Source organism: Lygodium microphyllum, chromosome 25 (assembly GCF_053477565.2).
Source record: "Lygodium microphyllum isolate KBCC chromosome 25, Lygodium_microphyllum_v1.1.10, whole genome shotgun sequence".
Lineage (NCBI taxonomy): Eukaryota > Viridiplantae > Streptophyta > Polypodiopsida > Schizaeales > Lygodiaceae > Lygodium > Lygodium microphyllum.
Window position 1 is genome coordinate 129,674,261 of NC_141159.1, and position 21,816 is coordinate 129,696,076.

Below are 21,816 nucleotides of genomic sequence, written 5' to 3' on the forward strand. Positions count from 1 at the left end.
GACTATGGAAAGATGATGAAGACTTGAGGATGACCTCTATAGTACCTCAAGGAAAAGGAATGAGTAAAGTGCTAACAAAAGAAGAACTTCGTAAGTTAAATAGTTTTTGTGTGCTCAATAGTGATGTTATGAGCAAATGGGTGACACTATATAATGAAGCAAGGGCAAGAAGAAAAAGCGAAAGACAAGAATTTCGCACTAGATATGGACGTAATGTCTCATTTCCAGATCATCTAAATGCGCTCCCACGTCATATTGACATGGATTGGTTACATGAGGAAATGGAGAGAATGGAAAAAGAGGAGGAAATTAATATCTCTGAGCAAGAGTGGGAATATGCACGAGGTTGCTTATCAAAGGTGAGACATACTCTCAATTAATTTGTTTCTATAAGTTTTATTTTATATAAATAATTGACATGTTTGATCTTTTATCTTTTACTACTAGTGCACATTATTCAATGCACTTTGGTGTGAGGGTAAATATCTTCGAACTCAACGTATAGATGAAAAGAGAAATACCCAAGATTGTTCTTGGCTTGCGATTTAGTTAATGTAAGGGAGGATTTACGTAACATTAGTCGCATGAGACAAGCATGGCCACGAATTGGACCCAGAGGAAAGATTGAGCTACCCCATGCACCTTGGATATTGTCAAAGAACGAGGAAAAAATAGTGAAGCAACAAGTATATAGCTTTCGAACACCCACAGGATGTATGAGATGTCTCAAGGGAGCTTTCATAAAGAAAAAGAAAAGAGGTGTGGAGCAACTATCTGGTTTGAAGTCCCACGATTGGCACAAAATGATTCAAGGGTATCTCTAACCATGAATATAGTAATTAGTGGCGTAACTATGTGTAAACTTTGGGGTATGATGACTTTTTCCTCTACTGACAATTTGCATCTATGAATATTGTTTACATTCAGTTCGTACTTCCTACTAGCATATCCCATTGTGCCTCCAAAGATGTACGTGATATCATTTACAAGATGGGAGAGCTTGTGAGGTGTGTATACATTGTATTTTTTCATTATATATCTTTGAATTTATACCAAAAAATAAACAATTCTCAAATACATCTTGACAGATACGTGAGCTCGAAGGAAATTGATCCAAACACATTGCAAGATGCTGAAGTATTATCTATTGAGATGGTTTGTTTGGTGGATGAAATTTTTCCTCGATCCATTTTGACTACTCAATTACATTTACTCGTACATTTGATTGATGAGATCGCACTTTGTGGGGCAATTCATGTAAGGTGGATGTTTTTTCTTGAGCACTTCATGAAAACCTTGAAAGATTTTGTGAGGCAAAAAGCACGGCCTGAGGGAAGCATGGCCGAGGGTTGGTTAGTGCAATCATCCCTTGTTTATATCTCTGAATATCTTGCTGAAGTGGATCCCTCTTAACCACGACTATGGAAAGATGATGAAGACTTGAGGATGACCTCTATAGTACCTCAAGGAAAAGGAATGAGTAAAGTGCTAACAAAAGAAGAACTTCGTAAGTTAAATAGTTTTTGTGTGCTCAATAGTGATGTTATGAGCAAATGGGTGACACTATATAATGAAGCAAGGGCAAGAAGAAAAAGCGAAAGACAAGAATTTCACACTAGATATGGACGTAATGTCTCATTCCCAGATAATCTAAATGCGCTCCTAGGTCATATTGACATAGATTGGTTACATGAGGAAATGGAGAGAATGGAAAAAGAGGAGGAAATTAATATACCTCAAGAAGAGTGGGAATATGCACGAGGTTGCTTATCAAAGGTGAGACATACTATCAATTAATTTGTTTCTATAAGTTTTATTTTATATAAATAATTGACATGTTTGATCTTTTATCTTTTACTACTAGTGCACATTATTTAATGCACTTTGGTGTGAGGGTAAACATCTTCGAACTCAACGTATAGATGAAAAGAGAAATACCCAAGATTGATCTTGACTCGCGATTCAGTTAATGTAAGGGAGGATTTACGTAACATTGGTCACATGAGACGAGCTTGGCCACGAATTGGACCCAGAGGAAAGATTGAGCTACCCCATGCACCTTGGATATTGTCAAAGAACGAGGAAAAAATAGTGAAGGAACAAATATATAGCTTTCAAACACCCACAGGATGTATTAGATGTCTCAAGGGAGCCTTCATAAAGAAAAAGAAAAGAGGTGTAGAGCAACTATCTGGTTTGAAGTCCCACGATTGGCACAAAATGATTCAAGTAAGGGTATCTCTAACCATGAATATAGTAATTAGTGGCGTAACTATGTGTAAACTTTGGGGTATGATGACTTTTTCTTCTACTGACAATTTTCATCTATGAATATTGTTTACATTCAGTTCGTACTTCCTACTAGCATATCCCATTATGCCTCCAAAGATGTACGTGATATCATTTACAAGATGGGAGAGCTTGTGAGGTGTGTATACATTGTATTTTTTCATTATATATCTTTGAATTTCTTGGAGCCCCAAGAGGAACACTAAGGAAAAGGGAATTCTCTTGCAAGAAAATCTATCTTGTAACATCAACAAGCTTGTTTATTATGTTTCATATGATCACAATGAAGAAAAGAACACCAGGCACAACAAATCTTCATGTAGCATCATGTAGATCTCCCATGGATTTGATAGAATCAACCATATTCTTCAACATCTTCACAAAATCCATCAATAGAATAAAGAAATCAAAGGAATACACCATCTTTGAATGGAAATACATCACATAGTATTCATCTTCATAGTCTTCTCTCTCAATCTCTCGCATACAATCACTCTGTTTTTATAGAATTGGCTATCTATGACTCTCTCTCTCTCTCTCCATCAATAATACATCATATCCTCACTACAATCTCTCAATATCACTCTCAATAATCCTTCTTAGGTCATGGATACCCCTCCCAAGAGGTATGTCTGATATGAAGCGTCACCAGAGCCACTACAGTGTCCTTTCATAGCTCACTACTATCACTTCACTCTAGTCTTCACTTGAGTCTTCAGCAGCTACTTCTTTCACTTCTTTCAGCTCTTTTGCACTTGTATTCACCTCTTTTCAAGGCTAGAAAACTTTTCCAAGCTACACTCTCATCCATCAGAACACATACAGAAGCATACAAAACAATCATAGAACGGTACCAGAACAGCTACAGTATAGAACAGAACAGAACAGAAACAGAGGCTCTATAGAAGACCTACAGAAGGTTACAGAAGGTCATCAAAACCACATAACTCATACTCAAACCATTCCAAACTCTCAAAAACTATTCAATAAGATTTCACAAGATCTCAATCTTCATCAATCAATACTCTATCCCTCCTTACAGAAGACAATTAGAACAAAACAGAACAAAACAGAAACTATACAGAAGGTATACAGAACCTATCAGAACATCATAGAACCTCATATCTCCAGTAATAAACATCATGAGCTTCCAAAACACAATCAATATCATCCAAAACACTCTCAAACCACTTCCAAACCAATTAATCATCTCATAAAATCAACCATTCAGCTCTCAAAAACAACAAAAATCAGCCAAAAAACAAGTCATTTCAACACTCAACATATCCCCACACTTAATAAGGAAGCGTCCTTGCGACCCAGGAAAAAGGGAATACAAGTTCAGGTAAAAAGCGCAACTTTAATCTGCAATATCTTTTCAAAAAGAATCAATCCACCACGATCCCAACTTATAACCTGCATCTGATATAAAAATACAAAGAAAGGAAAACCCTTTATACATTAACACTTCTTATCAAACTAGAAAATCACAACAAACTTGTAAAGGATATAAGAGTTTTCTTCTTCTTCATCAGCATCAGCTTCAACTCTCCAACCACGACCTCATCACCACAATTCTCCAAAATGTAGCTCGCACACGAAATCCAATCCAATAGGAAACCACCACGTTCTTGTTACATAAACTCAGAACACAAACACTACACACATCACAACCATCTGAATGACTCCTCCAAAAAGAGAGATTTTCATTAAAAAGCATCCACTATACATTGGAAAGGTATCAATGAAGATGATCCCTCTTGAAAGATTGATGTTGGCGGAAACGATCCATAGACAAGGATTCATCTACAAAGGTTTTGGGAGGATTTTGAAAAAACTAAAGACAGCACATCCTTTCCAACAAGACCAGGTATCTGCTAGGCAAACAAAGGGCATGAAAATACAATATATCCAGCTGCTGGGGATCAATGCTCACATTGACATTCATGTACAACTTTGGAATAGGCTTGGAATCATTATGAGAGTGCTTATGTATATGCGCCAAGTACCAAGCAAAGTGAGTAGTTAATCGCACTGAAGGATCTGCAAACTGTGAATACTGCTGAGCAAAATGAACATAGTTCTGATAAGCTTAACTGGCAGATGTCCATTCTCTTGGAATTACTGGCCAATTGATCTGAGGTCCTGTAAGGGAATCATTCGAACTCCATCCCCGTCTTCTGGAAATCTGATTATCAAACCCGTCATAGTCACTAACCAACTGAGGTGGTTGAGATATAGAAGTGTTAGGAGAGGGTAGTGGAATAAGGAAAAGTGGATGAAGTGAGGGATATGCAAAATCATAAAAGGAATAAAAGTTTAAAGAAGGAGTGTCAAAAATTTGGAGGGAATCACTTAAAAAGGGTGTTAACTGATAAATAGGAAATGTGGAGGGTACATGAATGGATGGAGAAGGACAGGGTGGAGAAGGGGAAAATACCCTATCCTCAATAAAGGAACAGTATATAAAAATGGGAATTTGAGGGAAAGATGAAGGTTGGAAAAGAAGGGGTAAAATAGTGGTGGAATTAGATTGACAAAGGCAAAGATATAGATCATATCGGTGAGCCATTTGTTGGTAAGATAGGAGGGTAGGAACAGAAGGTCCTAAGAGAGATCGTCTATGATAGGCATCAAAGAAGGTAGAATCAAACGGATTATGTTTTGAAAGATAGGCTAAGAGATCCACCCTCAGTTGATTAGTACTCTGGGCATAGGTAGGAGCTGTGTTTTGTCTTTGATTTAGGATCACAGAATCAATCATGGTATGCTAGGAATTATCATGACAATCAGCCACTTTGGAGGAGTAACCCTAGAACATGTCAGCTATGCACAACTCCAAATGGTTGACATACAAAACAGCTTGTAGAACCACATCCCCCACATACTATGCCATATCCACCTCATCTAGAATTAACAAGTCTCCTCGTAGATACATGTATGACATCAACATGGTATCTGTCATGACAGAATCCTCAAACACCATCCTTACTACCTCTGTCAGCAACTCAACAGACCAAGCCCCACTCCATCCATCCTCTAGAAGAGGTAAATCTATCGTGGAAAGCTTCATGTAGAAGACCAACTTCTGTAAGTGGTAGTGGACAAAGAAAGAATGGTCTGGTGGAACATAGTCTTGAAACTGCTCAAATGTAGACCATAACAAATCCATTCTGGATTGCAATCTTTCCACTTTATCTTGGAATAGAGGGCACAAGGTAGCCTGTCTCTGAAGAGCAGCCAAGTCCTGCTGTGAGAGAGAAGGGATTACGGGAACATTAGGGCTTGGAGGAACAGAGCGTGACTTTGCCAGTTGATCTTGCAACTGCTTGATTTGGGAGGCTTGGGATTCCACTGTGTCATTAGCAGTCTGTAAATCTGAAAGTTTGTCATCTAAGAGAGTTTGGAACTCCTGGGCTTCTCTGGACATCCTCTCCTTCTTCTCTGAAAGGCTAGTAACCTCTGATTGAGCCTCTAGTAACTGGATCTTCAAAGAAGAGATCTCATCTCTTTGGGAGGCAACCAATTGGGTTTGTTGTTCCATCTGCTTAAACAAATCTGCTAGGGTATCCTTAGCAGAAGCTAACTCAGATGTTGCCTTATGCAACTGGTCCTTAGACTGCATGAGTTCTTCATAAAAGAATGCGTACAGCTGTTGAACACAGGCTGTCACTGACAATTCAATGGAACTCTGAATATCTTTACAGAGGAAAGGAATTGCATCTCCTGAGACTAGACTGTTCAGTGAGGGAACTGATATGCCCAATTATCCTTCGTGATGTGCTCTGAACAAGTTATTACAAGTGAGATACCCAGGGAGATCACTGCTGCCAGAGGTAGCAAGAATGGGCACTGAAGGAAGAACTGAAGGAGCTTTATCTGCTACCCGCTTCAAGCGTTTGCGCTGTATGACCAGGGGAGGTGGGGAATCATCATCCTCTATGTCAATGGGTTCTGACTCATCTGAAGGTGGAGGAGGAGGTACTGGATCTGATGGAGAAGGTGGAGGCACACTCTTCTGTAAACCTGAATAGGTCAAGAAGGCAGACAAGTATGATCCATATGTGACATTGATAACATTACCCCTGGTGACTTTGACGAAATGTTGATCCATTTTAGTGAGGAGGTAAGTGCTCCAATCAATAGTAACTCCTTTCAACACCATCCTGGAAGCTGTGAAAAGCTCTTTGGACAAGTACTAGGATGGCATTTTGGTAGGCATAAACCTGTCTTGGAGAAACTGACAGACCATCTTCCATACGGAATCAGTGATCATGGAAAAGGAAACTCCTGAAGAGTTTATCACCTTCTTAACATCCAGCATTTTCCTTGTTTGCTTTTGCAACAGCTTCAGAATCTCTTCATTAGAGAAAAGCTGACGAGTGGTAACAAAGGGTTCACCTTTGAAGGGAAGAGACAAAGCCTTTCCTAAGCCTCGAGGTGTCAAAGTCATAGAAATTCCCTGGACTAGTCATGTCTTCTTATTGTAGGAGGCCAGAAACTCATCACATAACGACGGATCCTCGGGAAGCAATGGAAAGGAGGTAGCCACAAAAGCAGCGAGTCCTGCCTTTGCGAGAGGCTCAAAAGTGAGTAGGGAAGAGTAATCCCTACTAACTAGTGGGATGTACTGGATAGGGGGAGGAGCATGAGAAGGCGCCATTCAAATGGTTACACACACACCACAAACACAGACAATCAAGGAGAATGCCCTCAAAGCAATAGACAAAAAACCAAGGATAAGAGAACAACCAAAATAATAAAACGTGACTCGACCAACTAACCCCAAGCAAACCACATCCTAGAAAAAATTCGACATGACCTCTAGACATATGCGACCGAAAGCTTCATGCTATGCATCAGACAAACACCCAGAACCCCGTATCAGGCAATAAAAGAAAAAACTACACACTGGGCCCTTAACTGTAACAAAGACAGGAAACCAAAACATCACCACATCCGACACAGATCAAGACTACATCGTTGATAAACCAGTGTTTGACTATGGAAATAACTCCAATGACTGCGCATACCCATCCCACGAAACGGTTCGTTAAAAATGGGAATTAAGTGTAGTGAGGGGGAATTAATTTAATGAAAGTTTTATTTTAATAAATTATTAAGAAATGGGTGAATTTTTATTAAGTGATAAACCTTAGCAAGAAAACGGCAGTTCTTTCTTATAAATTTAATTGCCAATTATTAGGTGAAAACGGTGCTTTAATTCGAATCCGGGACTTCGATACCCAGACTGGGTCTCTAAATGCAAGTTCATTGATTACAAATTAAGGTAATGTGGAGCGCTTTTTTGCCAGCGCGTGCTCTTGTGACGGCTGATTTATTTTAATTAAAAATATTAAAGTGCCTCTTTAGCATGTAGCGCGTGCTAAGTGAACGACGGGTTTATTTTAATTTTAAAAAAATTGTGTGTTTAGTGCAAATGCGCGTGGAAACTGTGGGTGAATAAATAGGTCATTTTAACAATTAATTTGTGATGAAGGGGGAAATGAAAATAAATAAAGCACATAAAATAAATACCTAGAAGGGGTGTGTATGTAATGGCCTAAATGCGCACGAAAGAGTCCCCCAAAAGGAATGAATCCAATAAAAGAAAAGTAAAGACCACTGAACTGAACAACAAAGACAATACCTTAGTGGGTTTTGTTGTTTTTTATTTTATTTTATTTTGTTATGTTATATTTTTTTTCGTAGGTTAGGTGTGTTTGTTTTGTGTATATTGTTTGACTTGATTAATTTGTTTTGGTATTTTTATTTTTCTTGTTTTTGTTATATGTGTTTTGTTTTTTGAATTATTTTTGTTTGAAATAAATAATAAAATCAAGATATATAACACATGTATATGTTATAAAGTGTAATAATGAATTTTCAGCCATTTAGCAAGTGTCCACAATTGATATTAATGCAGCCATGATTTTGAGCTTAGTTTTTTAGGAGTTAAAATGAATTTTTATGAAATGTAGTATTAAAATTAGGGTTTTGGTGCTTCAAATAATATATTTACCTTTTATGGAAATATTTTTATAAGTGAAAGAGTAGGGAAAAAAGGGATAGGGGGTTTGTGGAATTTTTTGAGATTTTTGTTGAATTTATTTCTCGATTTTTACTAATTTTTAATGAATTTTATCCAATTTTCATGTAATTTTGAATGAATTTTCAGATTTTTTTTGGAAATTTATTTGTTTTAATTTTCACCTGACAAATATTCCAAATAATTGCAAAAATATGGAAAAAATTTTAGAAATTTTTTTGATTTTAAATGAATTTTTGGAATTAACTAAATCAATTAAATGATGTAAATCAGGTTAGTTGGTCAAGTGAGGTCAATTAAGTGAGGTTAATCTAGGTAGGTCAGTTAAGTCAGGATAAGTCAAGTCAGGTCTGGTTAGGTTAGTCAGGGTTGATTAGGGTAGTCTGAGTTAGTCTAATCTAGTTAGGTCAATGAGGTTAGTCTAGGTTGGTTTGTCAAGTCAGAGTAGTTAGTTAAGACCTAACTAGATGTGGTTAGACTACCTAACTAGGGTTAGGGAGGGGGTAGTCAACTAACCATGGTTCAATTAGTGGGGTGGAAACTGACTAGGGGTTAAGTTAGTATGGTTAACTAACTGGGGTAAGGTTAGGGGTCAACTAACCCTAGGGAGGTTAGTGCGGGTACTAACCTAGTGAGGTTAGTGGGGTACAAACCCTAGTTAGGTTAGTGAGTAGGAAACTAACCCTAGTTAGGTTAGTGGAGGTACTAATGCTAGTTAGGTTAGTGGGGAGTCAACTAGGGTTAGTAAATGACTAACTAAGGTTAGTGGGGCTAACTACAGTAAGTTAGCTATTAACTAAGATTAGTCGAGTTAGTAACCAGTGTTAGGTTAGTGGTTAACTAGGGTGAGATACTAACCAGAGGGTGGTTAGGTGGTTGAGGAGGAGGAGGAGGAGGGAGAGGTGGCCGCGTTAGGTGGAGGTGGAGGAGAAGGAGGAAGAGGTGGCGGCGGCGGGGGCGGAATGGCGGCGGCGAGGGCGCAGGAGGAGGTGCCAAACGAGACGGCGGAGTGGCGGGCGGACCGGTGGCACAGGAGGAGAGGAGTGGTGAGGGGGAGGGCGCAGGAGGAGGCGCCGACGATGGAGGCGGAGCGTAGAGGGAGGAGGTGCTGACGATGGAGGCGGAGCGGCCGCCGCTGGAAGAGGCGAGGAGGGAAGTCACGGGCATGAGAAGGTGGAGAGCGCCGCTAGGGGGCGAAGGCGGCCGTTGGAGGAGGCAGAGGAGGGAAGGAAGGAGGAGGGGTGCCGAGCGGGGAGGGCGTCAACAGGGAGGGAGGAGAAGGAGGGAGACAAAGAGGTGAAGGGAGGAGAGAGAGAAGAGAAGGAGGGAAAGAGGGGGAAAGGAGGAGATGGGGTAGGGAAAGGGATGGTTGAAGGAGGGAGGGTGGAAAGGAGGGGACAAGGTGGTGGGAGATGGTGGGGGAGGGTTGGGAGAGAGAAAGAGGGGTTGGAGAGAGAAAGAAGAAGAAGAAGAAGAAGAAGAAGAAGAAGAAGAAGAAGAGAGAGATAGAGGGGGGATTGGTTACGACGTGGGGAAGTTCCCGTTGGGTGTTTAAAAAAATAAATAACATTAATTCATTAATGAATTAATTAATGGAGAAAGAAAAGAGAGGGAAAGGTGAGACGCCCCTGTCCCAAGCGCATGCGCGGGGCGGGGGTAAAAAAATTTGCGGTGACGGGAGGGAAAGGGTGCCCGGATGCAGGGACGGAGCATGCGGACACGACCGAGGCGCGTTAAAACGCGTAAAATTGAAAAAGGGCGCGTTCACGCGCAGGACAGGGCGCGTAAAAACTCATAAAAATAAATAAAAATTAATAACTCCCAATCCGGACGTCAAAACGAAAGGGCCTACGTTCACGCGCAGGGGGAAGACAAGGAAAATATGCGACGGAGGTTTCGGGAGGGGTAAAGGGTGGTCACATGCAAAAAACACAAAAAACGGATAAAAAAACACAATCAAAAATTAATATCGGAAGATCCGTGCATCGGAACGAGGTGCAGGAAAAAGGAAAACTGTGCAGAAAGACGTGTCTGACAATCCTGTCACATCAAAACATAGTTCCAACTGAGATAAGATGCGTTCACGTGGGAAAAACCCAAAAAAACAGACCCGAAAATTGGATCGAAAATTAATATTGGCCGAACCGTTCACCGGAATGACATGTAGTAAGAAGGAAAAATGTCCGCAAGAAGGGGTGACACAGGGTTGTCATGTTAAACCGTAGTTCTAGTGGAAGTAGGAGGGGTTCACATGCAAAAAACACCAAAAATACACCCGAAAACTCATTTAAAAATTAATAATAATTAATCCAGAAGGCGAAAGAGGGTGGAGGAAAAAGGGAAAAGGTAGAGGAAGACACAGAGGACATGGTTGTCAAATCAAATGGGAATTCCGATGCAAACAGGGCAGGTTCACATGGAAAAATGTCAAAAAGACGCACGAAAAAGTCTTATAAAACCGCAAAATTAATATTGGACAAACCGTGTATCAGAATGACTCGGAGTAAAAAGAAAAAATGTCAGGGGAAAAGTGGTTGTTAGGGCTATGATGTCAGATCATGGTTCCAAAGAAAGAAAAGCGCGTTCACATGGCAAACCGTCTAATTTACGCAAAATGCTTCAAAAATTAATAACTCAAAAACCGTGCACTGGAATAGGGGTAGGTAAAAAGGAAAAATGGTCAATTCAGAAGGATGAACATGGCTATAAGGTTGGATTTGGACTTCGATGAACGTAGGGTGCATTCACATGGCAGGACCACAAAATCAAGAAATGAAGGAAAACTGCAAGGGAACAGTCCCAAGGGTGGGTGGAAAATGAACAAGTAGGTGGGAAGGGACCCCATTAGGGTAACGACAAGTCATGGCATAGATGCATTAGCAGGTGGAGGCATATGCAGAAGGGTAGGCAATATAGACGCGCAGGGACGCGTCCCCACACTTAAGACCTTAACGGTGTCGTATTGCTGCGCATTCGAGGTGTGAAAACCACCCAAAAGTTGTGTGTGTGATTTGATACTTTGTACATACTTATTCGTTATGTTTGCTCTTTTATTTTATGTGGGTAATATACTGAAGAGGGGTTTAAAGCAAGAGGAAGAAATAAGTCGTGATGAGTTGACATACATGATTGCCCTTCAAGCCTGTGGTGCACTTACAGATGCAGAAGCTATTGTTTGGAAGGAACAATTGCCTCTACTTGGGTTTCTGGAAATTGGTCAGACATTGTGTCATGATGCTTGTATGAGGGGTTATACTTCAGATGTCTTTGTTGCTAGTGGCCTTGTGAGTATGTATGGAGCACATGGGACCATACAAGAAGCAGAGAGTATGTTTATTGGCTTACCGTTTCGAAATGTCGTATCATGGAGTGCAATGGCTATCTCTTTGGCTTATCTTTATGGACACCATCCCAAATTGAATGATGGAAATGCATTTCGTGTGTTGGCTGTTGCTTCTTTTCTTGATTTGCAGGACTTGTGCGCCATTTGTACTGAGTTCATCATTTCTGAAATAGGGACAAATAATTTTCTATCATCTTAGGCTTTTGTTGAAAGCCAATATTATGGGATCTATGGAGAATGTGTCAGGAAGGCTTGTTGGGTGAAATTTCTTGCAAATACTTTGTATATTCTGGCTTTGAAGGCTATTATGTACAGTCCAGAGCAGAATTTTGGTCTTAAGAGAAACCCTGCATTTGACGGGACTCAAGGTGTTCAAATTTGTTGGAAGAGAGACGAAGCAGCATTACTCAGTTTCAAAAATTACCGGGCTTGTTTTCTGTTAATATGACAATAGATGAGATTCGAAGTTTGAAGGCTATTTTTGGGGGGAAAAGTGTTTTCAGAGGAACACAGGAAAATTCGGCAAGAAGGGGCTTTTTTGGGGAGATACCAATTATTTTTGGAAGGAGATTTGTATTTTGGGATGGCGGGGGAAGTTTTTTCTGATTGTCGTGAGCTGACGAAAAGAAAGGAAAAAGCTTGAAGAAGATTACAGAAGCTGGAGTTAGTGGCAATCGATGATTCAAGGGGACGCACTCAGGCTGTTGCGAGTGGTGCAGGCAATCGATGATTCAAGAGGACGCACTTAGGCTGTTGCGAATGGTGCAGGCAATCTCCTCACTGCGCATGAGAAACATACGATGGGTGAAAGGGAGAAGGAGAGCTATGAAGGAAGATTGTTCGACATATCAAATGTAGAAGGACCAAAATAGAATTATGGTTTGTAGATGATTGGATCGAGAATGCTTACCAGGATGGTACCCGCAAGTAGCAATAGATTCCTTTCCATCCTTTGCGATGCTCTCTGTGGTGATAGAGGAGTCTCAAAGTAGGTCGTTCAAAAACCTTAGATGCAGAGGTGTAGGCCAAAATCGAGGACAATGATGCAGACGATAAATGGAACAACAGGGCCGACTCATTGCAAAAGGGCAGCGCTGTCCAGTCTGATTGAAACCGTTGCATTTCCACAGATTGAAACCTGTCATGTTTCCACAGATTGATACCCATCATGTTTCTACAAATTGATACCGTCTTGTGAAAGCTAGACTGATACCCTTCTTGTAAAACCCATAATCACCGAGGAGGACAGAAGTGATCATTAGCAAGTAAAACTCGCAGCCTGCTCTGCAGGTTCAGAGTTGGGAAGATTGCCTGCATCAGAGTTGGAGACTGGGGAATTCAGCAGCTCCAATGTTTTGGTGTATTGACTTCTCCATACTCGTAACCACACTTGCTAAATTCATGGAAGTGAAACCTATCCAAACTGTCAAGAAGCACAGAGGATTCACTTGCTTGATCTTCTATCTTGAAATTTATCAAGGACTTCTGAAGTCGCGACATTGCTTTCGAAACCCTTCGACATCTTTGGTGAACCCGACGTGAAAGCATCGCAGAAATTTCAGGATGGGAGATACTTCAGCCTCTATTTCAGCCTCTTCTACGATTCCAGCTACGTCCTCTACTTCAGCTCCATCACTGACTGCTGCGTCAAGTACTTCAATAGAGGATCTAAAGCAGATTTTGCAAAATATGTCCATGTATATGCAGCTCCAAAATCAGCAGACACAATTGTATATGCAGCAGTAGCAACAATTACATCAACAACAGTTGTCTCAGCAAAGGCAACTCTATTCAGAGCAGGAGAATGTAAACAGCGCGACTAAAGCGATTGAAGAAGTTGAGAATGAGAAGAAGCTATTTGATGGTCGTAATGTTTCAACATATTTGAAGACATATGAGATCAAGATGGGGTTTTTTGGAGTTCCAGTTGGACTTATGAGTAAGTACTTCCTTCGTCTTGTCACACCCGCTTTGAGGGCAAAAGTGACTGATCTTTTTATTCAAAATACACATTGGCAAGATTTTAAGACCGAGAGTGGGTCTACATGCCAAACAAAGGTCTAGCTGCTTCAGAGTTGATTCGAGAATTTGAAGAGAGGTATAGTCAGCTTGATGCCATTGAACAAAGAGCATTGGATGTTGAAAAAGTTGAGCTTTTCTTGCAAGCTGCAGATCCTGCTCTTCAGGAAGAGTTGGGTGAGCTTCTTGAGGATCGCACGAAGCCTATGGGACTTAAAACGGATTGGCAGGATGCCTAGGATGCAGTCTCAACTTTGACCAAGAGGAGGATATGGAAGACTCGCCTACAGAATGGTTCCATGACACCGACACCATCATCTGCTCCTATGCCTGTTTCTATCCCTGTTATTTCTTCTCCTCCTCAGCCCAGTTTCTTGGCCTATGCCAGTGCCTACTGTTTCCACTCCACCTATTCCTCCTGTTCCACGACCGATGCCTACACCTTCTGCTCCAAAACCATCCGCTCCATCGGTGCCTACCTCTCTTGATGAAATAATCAAAGGCATAACAGATTTGACACTGGAGTCAGTTAAAGCGGATTTGGTGGGAAAATTGAAGGAGCAGTTTTCTTCGATTGCGCCTACTACTTCTTCTAGTGCTCCTACTACACCTAGGAGTGCTCCTACTGCACCTAGGAGAGATCGGAGATGTATTTGGTGCGATAGTACGGACCATCAGCATTGCAGGGATTGTGAATCTTTTCAGGATGCAAGGAGGAAGAATTTGGTATATTGGGGACAAGATGGTAAGATTTGGTTGACTAAGACAGGAGCTCCACTTGCTACCAACTTTGGTAAAGGTGGAATGAAGAAGTTAGTGGATGACATGGCTGCGCGTACTTCTTATGTGACAGCTAGAGGTGATGCTTCTGCATATGGAGTCCAGATTGAGAAGGGATCAGAGACTCAGTCAGCACTATGGACTTATGCTATGGAGACTGCAAACAAGCGAAAAATTCAGCAAACTGTTTTGACTAGTGCAAGCTCTAGCATCAGATCAGAGACAGGTTGGGATTCGCCTGTTGACAGGTACTCTATTTATGCTTATTTGGCTAAGTCTCAGGGAGCAGATGTACTTGTTGAGGAGAAGCGTAAGAGGGATGAAGAAAATCCAAGTGCAGCTAAAAAGACTAGAGGGGGTGAGTTTGTTACTCCACCTACTGCAGGACCGTCTTTGAGACTAGGGCTAGAACGACAGATGGAAGATGCTCAAAAGAGAGAAAAGAGGCAAGAGCCTAGAGAGAGAAAACAGCCAGGGTTTAGATTGATGTCCGATATTGAGACATCTACAGACATGAAGAAAATCTTTAATGACAAGATACTTGGCAGTGAGGTGACTTTCACTATTTCTGAGGTTTTGGGCATCTCGAAAAGAGAGTTTCAGGATCAGTTTTAGGAGGTCCTGAAGAGGAAAAGACATGCATTGCCTACCATTGATACACAGGGAGTTTTGATTGGGGAGTTGGATGAGGATGAGGATGAGGTTATGGTTGAGAATGCTTCTGTTTTTCCGCAGGCTATCAGCAAATAGAGAGGGCTGCTAAACAGCCAATTTTGAGGAATCTGGAGCATATTGGTCATAAATTTTCAGCAGAGACTCTTGCTGAATTGAAAATTGGAAATGGTGATTTCTTGCTACCCATAGAGAAGCAATGCTTTCAGGAGATGCTTGAGCGACATGGAAGGGGATTTGCTTTTTTCCCGCATGAGATTGGATGTGTGAATCCTGATATTGTTGCTCCTATGGTGATTTTTACTATTCCTCATATTCCATGGAATCTCCGACCTATTCCAGTGCCTAAAGCACACCTGCCAAAGCTGATTGATTTATTGAATGAGAAAATCAGGATGGGAATTCTTGAGCCTTCATCTACACCATACTCAAACAGGTGGTTTACAGTTCCAAAGAAGAATGGTACTCTCCGATTTATTCAGGACATGCAGCCAGTGAACAGAGTTACTATTAGGAATGTTAGTATAGGTCCAGTTGTGGATGAGTTTGCAGAAGCATTTGCTGGACGTGCCATCTATTCTTTAGGTGATTTGTATTCGGGATATGATTAGTTTCAGCTGGCTTTGGAAAGCAGGGACATAACCACCATGAGAACTCCTATTGGGCTTGTCAGGATGTATACCTTGCCTCAAGGTGCCACTAATTCTGTTGCGCAGATGATGAATACCATGCATAAGGTCCTTTGAGATTACATACCTCAGCTTACTATGCCTTTCTTGGATGATGTGCCCATTAAGGGGTGTGTAGAAGAAGAGAAAAATGAGAGTCTAAATGAGTAGGGATACAGATACTTTGTGGTTGATCATATTTCAGCATGTGAGAAGATTTTGGCCAGGTTAGAAGAAGTGAACTTGACACTTTCAGGGCAAAAATCTGTTTTTGGAGTGAATGAGGTTGTCATTGTTGGACATATGTGTGGATATTATGGCAGGAAACCTTCACCTGATAAGGTGAATGCTATAGGCAAGATTGCGGAGTATTGTTCTACCACTTCAGAGGTACGGAGATTCATTGGAGCTTGTGTGTTTTATATGATTTGGATACCTCATTTTGCACACATAGCAGATTGTTTATATCAGCTGCTTCGAAAGAGGCAGAAATTCTATTGGGATGAGAGCCACACTAGAGCCATGGGGAAATTGAAGAAGTTATTGCAGAATGCTCCTACTCTCAGGAAAGCGGATTATAATTGTGGAAAGCCTATTGTATTGACAGTTGACACTAGTCCAATTGGCATAGGTTGGGCTATGGGTCAAGATGATACAGATGGAAATAGGTATGCTATTCGGTTTGGGATGAAAGTCTTAAATGAGAGACAGAGGAGATATCCGCAAATCAAGAGGGAGTTACTGGGGATTGTTACGGCTCTCAAATGTGACAAGGAGTACTTTATTGGAGCTTCAGTTGTGGTAGAGACAGATTGCTTACCATTGATTGGTATGATTACGAGTTGCTCTACTCCGGATATAGCTATGCTGAGATGGATTGCATACATCAAGTCATTAAATCCGGAATTTAAACACATAGCAGGGAAGGATAATCCAGTGGCAGATATGCTGTCTAGAGCCAGATATGATGATGAGGAAACTCTGCTTGCAGAAGAGGATGATGCAGAAATTTCAGCCACTATGGTTGATCATGTTTGTCATGTCTATGATATTGTGGCTTTCATAGAAGAGCTCTATGTTGGAGATTGGTTGCAGATTGGCAGGTACCTTAGTACACGAAGCAAAAGAGATGAATGGACAGATGAAGAGTTCAAGAAGATCAAAAGGAAAGCCTATAGTTATTTTCTCAAGGACGGATTTCTTTGGAAGCATTCGAAGAAAAGAGGCGGATTACCTTTGCGGGTTGTCTGCGATAGAGAGACACAGTTACAGGTGATGAGGGAATTTCATGAGAGTCCTTAGGCTGGTCATAGAGGAGTGTGGGCTACTTATGAGAAAATCAAGGAGAAATATTGGTGGAAAGGCATGTATAGAGATGTTTCTCACTTTGTTGAGACTTGCAGAGACTGCTAGATGTATTCGGTAGTGCGTCATCGAGATGAGCTTCATCCGACCTATCCGCTATGCATTCATTATAAGTGGGTAGTTGATTTGGTTACTATACCTATGGGTCTATGGTAGATGAGGTATATTGTTTTGGCTAGAGAGGATCTTACCAATCATGTTGAGGGCAGATCTTTGAGAACGAAGACCACTAGTGCAGTGTGTAAGTTCTTATTGGAGGAAATTTTTTGTAGGTATGGTTGTGTGGGTAAGATCACTGCGGATCGTGGTGAATTGGATGCAGATGAAGCTAGGGAGTTTTTCTCTCAGCTAGGAATTAAGTTGGCTCTAACTACAACATATAATCCAGAGGGAAATGGGAAGAGTGAAAGAGGGCATCCGCTGATAGTGAAAGCATTAGCCAAAGCATGCAGAGGACGGATTGGAGAATGGCCGAGACTTCTACCATTTGCTTTGTGGGCTGATCGTACGACTCACAGTGTTACCACAGGATAGATGCCTGCAGAGTTGATGTATGGTCAGAAACCTGTTATGCCGATTGAGACTTGTGCTTTGACTTGGTCAGTTTTACCTTGGCAGGAGGATTTGATGAGAGAGGAGTTCTTAGCTCTTCGAATTCGGCAGTTGGAGAGAAGACTAGAGGATATTCAGCAAGCTATTGACAGGTTGAAGGTTGCTAGACTAAGAAATAAGGACAGGTTTGATAGTAGACATCGCTTACGGCCTAGAGCAATAGAAGAGGGAGATTGGGTATTGGTCTTTGATAGCAGCCTTGAAAATCAGCATATTGCACTTCGAAAGATGGTGAAAAGATGGTTTGGGCCGTACATAGTCAGACATGTATTTGATAATGCAACATATGAATTGACAGAATTGGATGGGACAGTGCTTAGAGTGCCTATTGCTGGAAAAAGAATCAAGATTTTCAAGAAAAGAGATGATGAAGATTATGCATTGGAAGAATTTGCAAGAGAAGAGCAACGAGAAGAAACTCCAATGGAAGAGACAGATGATATGACTAATAATCTTGTTGATGTACCGGAAATGCATAATGAAGAGATTGATCTATTTGTGGATCTTGATGATAACGATCATGGGTAGTTGGCCCATCTGGAGGATGCGTAGGATTAGAGGGGGTGGATGTCATATTGCTGCGCATTCGAGGTGTGAAAACCACCCAAAAGTTGTGTGTGTGATTTGATACTTTGTACATACTTAGTCGTTTGTTTGCTCTTTTACTTTATGTGGGTAATATAGTGAAGAGGGGTTTGAAGCAAGAGGAAGAAATAAGTCGTGATGAGTTGACATACATGATTGCCCTTCAAGCCTGTGGTGCACTTACAGATGCAGAAGCTATTGTTTGGAAGGAACAATTGCCTCTACTTGGGTTTCTAGAAATTGGTCAGACATTACATCATGATGCTTGTATGAGGGGTTATACTTCAGATGTCTTTGTTGGTAGTGGCCTTGTGAGTATGTATGGAGCACATGGGACCATACAAGAAGCAGAGAGTATGTTTATTGGCTTACCGTTTCGAAATGTGGTATCATGGAGTGCAATGGCTATCTCTTTGGCTTACCTTTATGGACACCATCCCAAGTTGAATGATGGAAATGCATTTCGCGTGTTGGCTGTTGCTTCTTTTCTTGATTTGCAGGACTTGTGCGCCATTTGTACTGAGTTCATCATTTCTGAAATAGGGGCAAATAATTTTCTGTCATCTTAGGCTTTTGTTGAAAGCCAAGATTATGGGATCTATGGAGAACGTGTCAGGAAGGCTTGTTGGGTGAAATTTCTTGCAAATACTTTGTATATTCTGGCTTTGAAGGCTATTATGTATAGTCCAGAGCAGAATTTTGGTCTTAAGAGAAACACTGCATTTGACGGGACTCAAGGTGTTCAAATTTGTTGGAAGAGAGACGAAGCAGCATTACTCAGTTTCAAAAATTACTGGGCTTGTTTTCTGTTAATATGACAATAGATGAGATTCGAAGTTTGAAGGCTATTTTTGGGGGGAAAAGTGTTTTCAGAGGAACGTAGGAAAATTCGGCAAGAAGGGGCTTTTCTGGGGAGATACCAATTATTTTTGGAAGGAGATTCGTATTTTGGGATGGCGGGGGAAGTTTTTTCTGATTGTCGTGAGCTGACAAAAAAAAAAGGAAAAATCTTGAAGAAGATTACAGAAACTGGAATTAGTGGCAATCGATGATTCAAGAGGACACACTCAAGCTGTTGCGAGTGGTGCAGGCAATCGATGATTCAAGAGGACGCACTTAGGCTGTTGCGAATGGTGCAGGCAATCTTCTCACTGCGCATGAGAAACATACGACGTGTGAAAGGGAGAAGGAGAGCTATGAAGGAAGATTGTTCGACATATCAAATGCAGAAGGACAAAAATAGAATTATGGTTTGTAGATGATTGGATCAAGAATGCTTACCAGGATGGTACCCGTAAGTAGCAACAAATTCCTTTCCATCCTTTGCGATGCTCTCTGTGGTGATAGAGGAGTCTCAAAGTAGGTCATTCAAAAACCTTAGATGCAGAGGTGTAGGCCAAAATCGAGGACAATGATGCAGACGATAAATTGAACAATAGGGCCGACTCACTGCAAAAGGGCAGCGCTGTCCAGTCTGATTGAAACCGTTGCATTTCCACAGATTGAAACCTGTCATGTTTCCACAGATTGATACCCATCATGTTTCTACAAATTGATACTGTCTTGCGAAAGCTAGAGTGATACCCTTCTTGTAAAACCCATAATCACCGAGGAGGACAGAAGTGATCATTAGCAAGCAAAACTCACAGCCTGCTCTGCAGGTTCAGAGTTGGGAAGATTGCTTGCATCAGAGTTGGATACTGGGGAATTCAGCAGCTGCGATGTTTTGGTGCATTGACTTCTCCATACTCGTAACCACACTTGCTAAATTCATGGAAGTGAAACCTATCCAAACAGTCAAGAAGCACAGAGGATTCACTTGCTTGATCTTCTATCCTGAAATTTATCAAGGACTTCTGAAGTCACGACATTGCTTTCGAAACCCTTCGACAACAGGTAGGGTGAACCGAGCAATAGGCACCTAGGACCACGCCACAGGCCATCCACTAATGTCCCCACACTTAAAATATGAACGTCACTGAGAAACATAAGTTGTAGGGTTAGAAAAACTTGGCCCATTTTGTTGAGGATCACGGTTGATTGTCAACAGCGCGTCCGGTGTTGTTGTCGGCTACTGGAGGTACCAAGGCATCTTTACAGCACACGTCCTTCATGGCAGGGACCACGCGGCAGCTCCGAGGGAGGTAGCTGATTGAAGGAATCGCAGGAAATTCGTCGATGATGAAGGATACTACACTCAACTCACAGGCACTCAAATGAAATGAAAGAACTGTCACTCACCCCAGGACTAATATCACTCAAGGAATAAGGATTGAAACCCCTATCTCATACCCGGTTTAAGAATCGAGTGGGGGATGGTGCAGAAGGAGTATACCAGGGTGCACAGTTGATGGTGCAGTAGTGCGTCCAACCCATCTGGCATAAGTGCAAGGAGGAAGGCAAGGGAGCCTTAGAGTGCAGTGTACAGAACAGGGTGATGTGTCTTGTGATGATGGCAAAGACCCATCCTGTGGGTGCATAGGGAAACGGGAACATACCTAACTCCAAATGTCATAATGTCCCTCAATCTCACCTCTCGGTAATTGATTGAAGAAACTCCAGTCACACTCAGCCCACCCTCTGTCTCATGCTCTGTTGATAGATACAGGAGGGCAGCCATATCCTGAAACCCATTGATGTAATCCTCACGATCACTTGTGCAAAGGTTGTCTGCCTTGTGCGCATTGGATGGTGCAACTGTGCATCCCGCCCTGTGCTGGCATACGGTGCGAGAAGGAAGGCCAGGGAGCCTTATGGTGTAGTGTACAGAAACAAATTGTGCTTTGTGCATTGAGAGGCCCATCCCGTGCGTGCAACACTTCATTCACACTACTCACCTCTCATTTGATTTGAAGGGAAAAGACTGGTCACTCGGCCCATCCTCTGTCTCACTCGTTGTTGATAGTTATAAAGGGCAACCATACTCACTTCCCCATTTGGTTAGGATGAAAGCTCACGTCACTCGATTGTTTGTCGATGAAGGTTGCGTCGTTAATTGTTGAAGAGGCGTACCCAGGGAGGTAGCTATCAAATCGAACGTTGTGTTGGATAGGAACATGTCGTCTGCTAGAGGTCATTTAGACACTTTGCAGAGAGACCCAGGACACAGCGTACCAAGGGAGGCAGCTTCGGAATTGGATCCTGGAAATTTCAAGTAATGAATCCACTGTTGCCACCTTTTCCAAAGCTAGCTTCTCGCCCAAGGGTGTTTGCCACCTTTTCTTGGAACGAGGCCAGCTAATAGATTTATTTTTCTTATCTTGTTTTTTTTTCTGTTGTTTTTTTCTTCTTTTTTTATTTGTTGTTTTTTTTTCCCTATTCCCGAGGGTGTTTCCACCTTTTCTTGAAGAATAGGTCGGCATGACAGGGACCTAAGTCCTTTTCTCCCATGACCGATATGTATATTTTTTTTCTTTTTTTTTCTCTTCGAATTA

General features: G+C 41.5%; 1 protein-coding gene across 1 annotated transcript; it reads left to right on the forward strand.

Annotated features, from left to right (window-relative positions):
* Nucleotides 1–9,300: 9,300 nt before the first annotated feature.
* LOC148014740 (pentatricopeptide repeat-containing protein CRR2, chloroplastic-like) lies at nucleotides 9,301–18,951 on the forward strand. The gene is made up of 4 exons (XM_087666593.1): nucleotides 9,301–9,384; nucleotides 11,416–11,816; nucleotides 11,928–12,049; nucleotides 18,482–18,951. Exons 1-4 carry the CDS (start codon nucleotides 9,301–9,303, stop codon nucleotides 18,949–18,951), a joined length of 1,077 nt encoding a protein of 358 aa, XP_087522719.1.
* The last annotated feature ends 2,865 nt before the right edge of the window (nucleotides 18,952–21,816 follow it).